Source organism: Trichomycterus rosablanca, chromosome 13 (assembly GCF_030014385.1).
Source record: "Trichomycterus rosablanca isolate fTriRos1 chromosome 13, fTriRos1.hap1, whole genome shotgun sequence".
In the NCBI taxonomy this organism is placed as follows: domain Eukaryota; kingdom Metazoa; phylum Chordata; class Actinopteri; order Siluriformes; family Trichomycteridae; genus Trichomycterus; species Trichomycterus rosablanca.
The window spans coordinates 2,648,614-2,655,886 of NC_086000.1; the positions used below are offsets into that span (position 1 = coordinate 2,648,614).

General features: G+C 44.4%; 1 protein-coding gene across 3 annotated transcripts in view; it reads right to left on the minus strand.

Annotated features, from left to right (window-relative positions):
• Window positions 1–7,273, minus strand: part of ehbp1 (EH domain binding protein 1) — a 129,821-nt gene that overhangs the window by 64,373 nt on the left and 58,175 nt on the right. For all 3 annotated transcript variants that reach the window (XM_063006795.1, XM_063006794.1, XM_063006796.1), the window contains exons 13-15: window positions 2,519–3,154; window positions 815–856; window positions 544–690 (exon numbers count right to left, since the gene is read on the minus strand). In XM_063006795.1, coding sequence (XP_062862865.1) covers window positions 544–690; window positions 815–856; window positions 2,519–3,154 — 825 coding nt within the window. The remainder of the gene's footprint in view (window positions 1–543; window positions 691–814; window positions 857–2,518; window positions 3,155–7,273) is intronic.

Sequence of the window (7,273 nt, forward strand, 5' to 3'; positions counted from 1 at the left end):
GTATGGCCTGGTCCCTGCAGAGCACCCTGGTGCCAACTCCTAGGACACAGGACTCCTAGGACTGGACATTGGAGCAACTCCTAGAACACAGGACTCCTAGAACACAGGACTCCTAGGACACAGGACTCCTAGGACACAGGACTCCTAGGACACAGGACTCCTAGGACACAGGACTCCTAGAACACAGGACTCCTAGGACACAGGACTCCTAGGACACAGGACTCCTAGGACGTAGGACTCCTAAGAAATAGGACTCCAAGGACTGGACATTGGCGCAAATCCTAGGACATAGAACTCCAAGGATATAGTACTTATAGGACTGGACATGAGAGCAACTTCTAGAACACAGGACTCCTAGGACTGGACATTGTAGCAATGGGAGGAAGGTCGACTAGTCAGAGGAATCCTGCCTTCTCCAAGTTCATGTGGACGGTCCTCTGACTAGTCGACCTTCTTCCCATCATCCGTTAGTCCCACCCAAGTAACCCGATTGGACAAGAGGAGCGCAGATACAACAGCACGACAGCTGAAAACGTAACTCACGTCAGAGATCTGCGGCGGGCGCGCGTGCGTGGGCGAGGTGGCGCTGGGGACGACTTTGTTCCTGGCTTTCAGGGCGGCGTCTCTGCGAGCCTGCTCCAGCAGCAGTCGGGCCCTCTCCTTCAGCTCCTCCTGTCGAGACTGAACCTTCTGGAGGAGAAAAACCAGGGACAAGTGTCAGTCTAATCATCATCATCATCATCATTAAGGCTCCTACTGAAAATCAGAGCTGTTAGCACTGGCGTTTAATAACTCATGTCTGTGAGGTACCCACCTTCTCCTTGTTGGCGCTGGGTGCCAGGGCTGGTACAGCTTCCTAAAAAACACACAGCTGTAAGGGCAAGTAAGTGTGTGTGTGTGTGTGTGTGTGTGTGTGAGCCTCATATAAAAATGTGTTTGTGGATGTGTAAATCTGGGACAGGGAATTCGAGTGTGTATGCATGTATGCGTGCATGTGAGGATAAAAAAGTGTGTGTGTGTGTGTGTGTGTGTGTGAGGGAGATAAATAAAGGCAGGCCGAAGCACGGGGTGTAGAGATGAGGCAGTGGAGGCTGTGGAGCGTGGCGAGCTGCAGGCAGGAGGAATATTGCGCGAGGCGTCGCTGCATTAATCACACGTCAGTTCTGTGATGACAAAAAAGGCCCACCACCCCCCCTTCCCCAATAATGTAGAATGTGAGAGAGGACGTGCGGGGTGATAGCACACACAGCTCACAGCTACACGACTGTCTGACTATAGATAGTGTTCTCAGATGGGTTTGGTATGAGGGTTTACTCGTCTGTGTGTGTGTGTGTGTGTGTGTGTGTGTGTGTGTGTGTGTGCATGTTAACGTGGTGGTGGCATGAAGATTTCTGAATGTATGTGCTTGTATTATCACCATCATTATTATTATTATTACCATTATTATTATTATTATTAACATCATTATTATTATTATTATTAAAATGATTATTATTACCATTATTATTATTACTATTGATATTATTATTATTATTACCATCATCATTATTATTATTAATAATAAGAATATTATTTTTATTATTATTATAACTATTATTACCATTATTATTATTATTATTATTATTATTATTAACATCATTATAATTCTTCTTCTTATTAGTATTATTAATATTATTTTTATAATTATTACCATTATTATATTATCATTATTATTAACATCATTATTGTTATTCTTATTATTAATATGATTATTACTACCATTATTATTATTACTATTGATATTATTATTATTATTAATATTATTACTATTATTATTATTATTACCATTATATGGTATTATTATTATTATCAGCATTATTGTTATTATTATTATTACTACTACTACCATTATTATTATTATTAATAATATTATTTTAATTATATTATTATTATTACTATTATTACAATATTACCACTATTATTATTATTATTATTAATAATAATATTATTTTTAATTATATTATTATTATTACCATTATTATTATTTATGATTGTTATTCTTCATTTATATTATTATTGTATTATATCATTATAACTAATATCATCATCATTAGTATTTATTGTTATTTATATTATTATTATAAATTACTGCTTTGTCATTATTACTGTAATTATTATAAATATTAGTATTATTATTATTACTGTTATATTATCATTATTAGAACTACTATCATCATCATTTATTGTTATTAATAATTCTTATTATTATAGATTATTATCATCATCATCATCATTATTATTATTTTGGGAGATTATGTGCTATTTACACCAAGGCCTTTAAAAAAAATCAGCAGTGTCCCTATCATGAACTTTGTGACCTATTTGTGCAGTATTTGGAAAATATTTGAAACTCTGTTAGTTGCCCCACATTAAACCATCATATATTCAAACCTGACCTCATGCAGTTACCCTCACAGAACTCACCGTGTCGAGTCGTGTCTGTACGTGTACTAGCATCGCGCACCAGGTGTTTATTTACCTGTTTGACGGGCGGGTCTGTATAGTTGACCTGTAACGAGCTGCTCTTGGTCATTCTGCTGTCCGTCTCATTCTGTCCCATGATGCTCCTCGTCTTGTTCAGGTCCACGTCTCGACTGAAGCTGGTGCCCAGCGTGGGTGGCCGCGAAGGCGCCGCTTCATGCCGTCCTCCGCTAAACGTAACGCTCAGGTCGTTTTCTTTCTTCTTCTCCCTCTCCGCGTCGACCGTGTCCACTCTCGTGTCGGGAGCTTCTGGTCTGGACGTCGGAGGATCCGAGCTCGGTTCGGCCTCGGCCGAAGACGTCCCGGCGAGGCCCTCGGGGGCCGCCTGCACCCCCGGCTCAGCCTCCTCATCCTCCTCCGCCGGGTGAGGCTTGGGCGGCTGGTTGTGGACCTCGGCGTAGAAGGTGTCGTGGGCGACGGAGCTGTCGGTGTCGGTGTGGAAGTCGCCCACTTTGTAGGTGCTGCGGCCGGCCTGGGCCTCGATCTGCAGCACGCTCAGCTCCTGGCCGCTGAAGTGAGCGCGGATCTGGTACAGGTAGGTCATCACCGTCAGCTTGTCCGGGATGGCCAGCAGCACCATGTCGGCCGGCTCCAGGAGCCGGGAGATGCCCAGGCTGGCGAAGCCGTCGTACGCCTGCGGGGGCCGACAGGTAAGAAAACGGTCTCAAAAACAGGCATCGTTTTGCGACAAGCTTGGTGATGTAAAGCTTGCTAGACTGTGGACAGAATCTCTCATATGTCGATCTGTTATTAATGGTAAACGTTTTAATTGCTCAAAGATCCACGCTGTGTGCTCTTTACACCAAGGCTGGGGCATTTATATGGGAGTTTTTTGCCTGTACTTTCAGGCATTACAGACCAAACCCTGAAACAACTGCATTTATCCCTGTCGGCCCTATTTTATGGGCACAGAGAAGAAACAGATATTTAAATGGCCTAACCACAGTATCGCTAATGTCCCAGCGATCTGTTATTAATGGCAAACTGTTTTCCACTGACCTTGGCGATAAATATGCCACTTTTCCACGTGTTTTAATAACTGCTCACAGGTCCAAGCTGTGTGCTCTTTACACCAAGGCTGGTTCATTTATATGTGAGTTTCTGCCTGTACATTCAGGCATTACAGACCAAACCCTGAAACAAATGCATTTATCCCCGTCAGGCCTGTTTTATGGGCACAGAGAAGTCCCCAGCTCGAGTAAGATGACATTACAGAACTTTTCACATCGTGTATATTTTGGACCCAAAAATAGACGAGGGTGCAGACAAAAGGTGCAGCAGAGGGCGTGACTGGATTGGGAACGAGACGAACAGAGATCGGTAGAGTGGCAGTGACGGGCGGAGACAGCTAATGTCAAGGATGGTTCTTCTTGATAAGAGCTCGATATGAAGAAACACTAAACTAATCCCTCCTAAGACTTATCACAGACACACATCTGACTACACACACACACACACACACACCTCCTGCGTTCGAACCCGGGCTCTGTCTATCACGTGTAATTACACTGATTTGTCCCGATGTGAAATACAGACAGATAATCAAATGGGTAAGAAAAACCCTCAATCCCCGATCGAAACGATAGCGTGCGAGAGAGAGAGAGAGAGAGAGCGATGGAACGAGAGAGAGGGATGTTGAAATGATAGGAGGAAGAGGAGGAGGAGGAGGAAATCACTTTCGTCTAACTCATTCAGACAAGTTTGGGGAGGAAAAAGCACCTTTAAATTGCTTGTCTTTTGATACCGGCGTCTCTCGCGCCGGCGCTATCGGGGCTTGTATCGGCGGCTCGGTTAATTCCAGGTTGCCGACGACAGACGGCCATTGTCTCCGCGTCTGCCCGTTTCCCATCAGGCTTTATCAGGATTCTCTCTCTAATGGGGTGTGTGGGGGGCGATCAAATCTAAGCTCTTTCTCAATTTACAATTAATTACTGCTCTGCTGCCCCTCTCCCCCCCACCTGCTGGTCAGGCGTGTCCTTTGTGGTCAGAGGGGAAAAAAAGTTTGTATTTTCAGGTAGTTGAGAAAGTGAGAGAGAGCATGAGAGAAAGAGAGAGAGTGAGAGAGAACGAAAGAGAGAAAATGCAAAAGTGAGAGAATGAAAGAGAGAAATGTGTTTGACACTCAGAATAAGAGTGTGAGAGAGCGACTGTGTGTGGGTGAGAGTGAGACTGTTATAGTGAAAGAGAGTGAGAGTAAGAGAGAGTGACAGATGGATTTTGAAGGATTGAGTGAGAGTGAGTGTGATGAGAGTAAGTGAAAAAGAGAAAGAGCGAGAGAGATTGAGAGAATGTGAGAGAGATATATTGAAAGAGAGTGTGTGAGACTAAATGAGAGAGAGAGAATGAGTGGGTGAGAGAGTGGTGGAGATGGATTTTGAGAGATTAGGTGAGAGTGTAATAACGAGAGTGAGTGAAAAAGAGAAAGCGCAAGAGAGATTGGGAGAATGACAGTAAGAATGATAGAGTGTATGAAAGTCAGAATGAGAGTGTGAAAGAGAAAGAGTGACTGAGAAAATAGGAGAGATGGAGTGAGACTAAATGAGAGTGAGTGCGATAATGAGAGAGAGAGTGAGTGAAAAAGAGAAAGTGTGAGAGAGATTAAGAGAAAGAGAGTTTGAGATGGAGCGAGTCTGAATGAGAGTGGGTGAGAGTGTAAGAGAGACGGAGTTTAAGAGATTGAGTGATAATGAGAGTGAGTGAAAAAGAGAAAGAGCGAAAGAGATTAAGAGAATGCAAATGAGAGAAAATAAAAGAGGGAGTGTATGAGAGTCAAAATGAGAGTGTAAGAGAAAGAGCGAGTGAGACTGAGTGAGCTAACGAGAATGAGAGTTTGAGAGTCAGAATGAGAGTGTGTGAGAAAATAAGAGAGAGCAAGGGAGAGTCAACCCCCACCCCTCCAAATCCTTTCCACTCCAGCAATACCAGACGTCTGTGTAGACGCCCGGCTGGCCGACAGCACCGCTAAGATTCGAACCCTGATCCCAGTGACCACCTGAAGGCCTAAACTCAGCATATACACGAGAAAATCAAAACAATAAAATGTGACTAGTGGTGTCCGAATTTTTTTTTTGGTACACAGTCTAATTATTTAACCCTAAATACCCCCCCAGTCCCACCCCACCCCACCCCGCCCAAACCCAGCGAGAGTGCGCGCTGAAAAGCAATTTGTCCCGTGAATGATGCTGATGAATGACTGACAGCCATCCATCGTGGTCAATCACGCACATGTCCAGAGGCCTTCCTATCTCTCACACACACACACACACACACACACACACACACACACACACACTGATCATATGTCATGGGAAATGCGTCGGCCTCGCTCTCTCTCATTACACAAAACACAAAAGGAAATGAATGAATGAATGAGAATGAAATGCTTATGACCAAACCTCTCTCTCTCTCTGATTCTCTCTCTCTCTGATTCTCTCTCTCTCTCTATGTTATTGATCGCTCTTATCTGTCATAATTCAATAGACACTGTGGCAATCGGGACGCAGCCCGGGGAGGTAGGGGGGGGTGGATTTTGTATCAAATAGAAATGAGAGTGTGTGTGAGCGGCTGTGCGTCTGTAAGTGTGTGTGTGTGTGTTTGTATGTAAAGGGTGTGTGTTTGTGTGTATCTGTGTAAGTGTGAGAGAGTGTGTGTGTGTGTGTGTGTAAGTGTGTGTGTGTGTCTGTAAGTGTGTGTGTGTATTTGTATCTAAAGGTGTGTGTATGTATCTAAGTGTGTGTGTGTGTAAGTGTGTGTATGTATCTAAGTGTGTGTGTGTCAGTGTGTGTGTGTGTCTAAGTGTGTGTGTGTGTATGTATCTAAATGTGTGTGTATCTGTGTAAGTGTGAGAGTGTGTTGGTGTGTGTATGTATCAAAGTGTGTGTGTGTGTCTGTGTGTGTGTGTATGTATCTAAATGTGTGTGTGTGTATCTGTATCTAAAGGTGTGTGTATGTATCAAAGTGTGTGTGTGTCTGTGTGTGTGTGTATGTATCTAAGTGTGTGTGTGTGTCTGTGTGTGTGTGTATGTATCTAAATGTGTGTGCGTGTATCTGTATCTAAAGGTGTGTGTATGTATCTGTGTGTGTGTGTCTGTGTCTGTAAGTGTGTGTGTGTATCTGTATCTAAGTGTGTGTGTGTGTATTTGTATGTAAATGTGTGTGTGTGTATCCAAGTGTGTGTGTGTGTGTGTGTGTGTGTGTATGAATCCAAGTGTGAGAGTGTGTGTGTTTGTATGTAAAGGTGTGTGTGTATCTGTGTAAGTGTGAGTATTTGAGTATTTGTATGTAAAGGTGTGTAGGTGTGTGTGTGTGTGTGTGTGTGCGCGTGTGAGCCGGGTCCTTAACCTCTGCAGGCACAGAGCGGGTCACCTGTGACTCCATCCTTAACCAACTTTATCAGCCCCCCCCCCCTAACCCTAACCCCCCTAACCCCCCCCCCACAGAGGAATTAATGGCTTAATTGGGTGGGTGGAGGAAGATTGGCAACTGCCACCTGCTTCTGCGCCCCCCGCTACACCCCCCTCGTTCCCTCTGAGCCCGGCGCATTGTTACCGCCGCGCTCATTCTGCACCGCGGCCGCGGGGGTTATCGGTCACACACACAGAGACACAACCGGGGACAGGAACGAGGAGTGTGTGTGTGTGTGTGTGTGTGTGTGTGTGTGTGTGTGTGTGGGGCAAATTATTGTGCAGGAAACGGGCAACAGGGCTTTTATATTTCCAGAAGGTGTGTGTGTGGGGGGGGGGGGGGGGGGGGG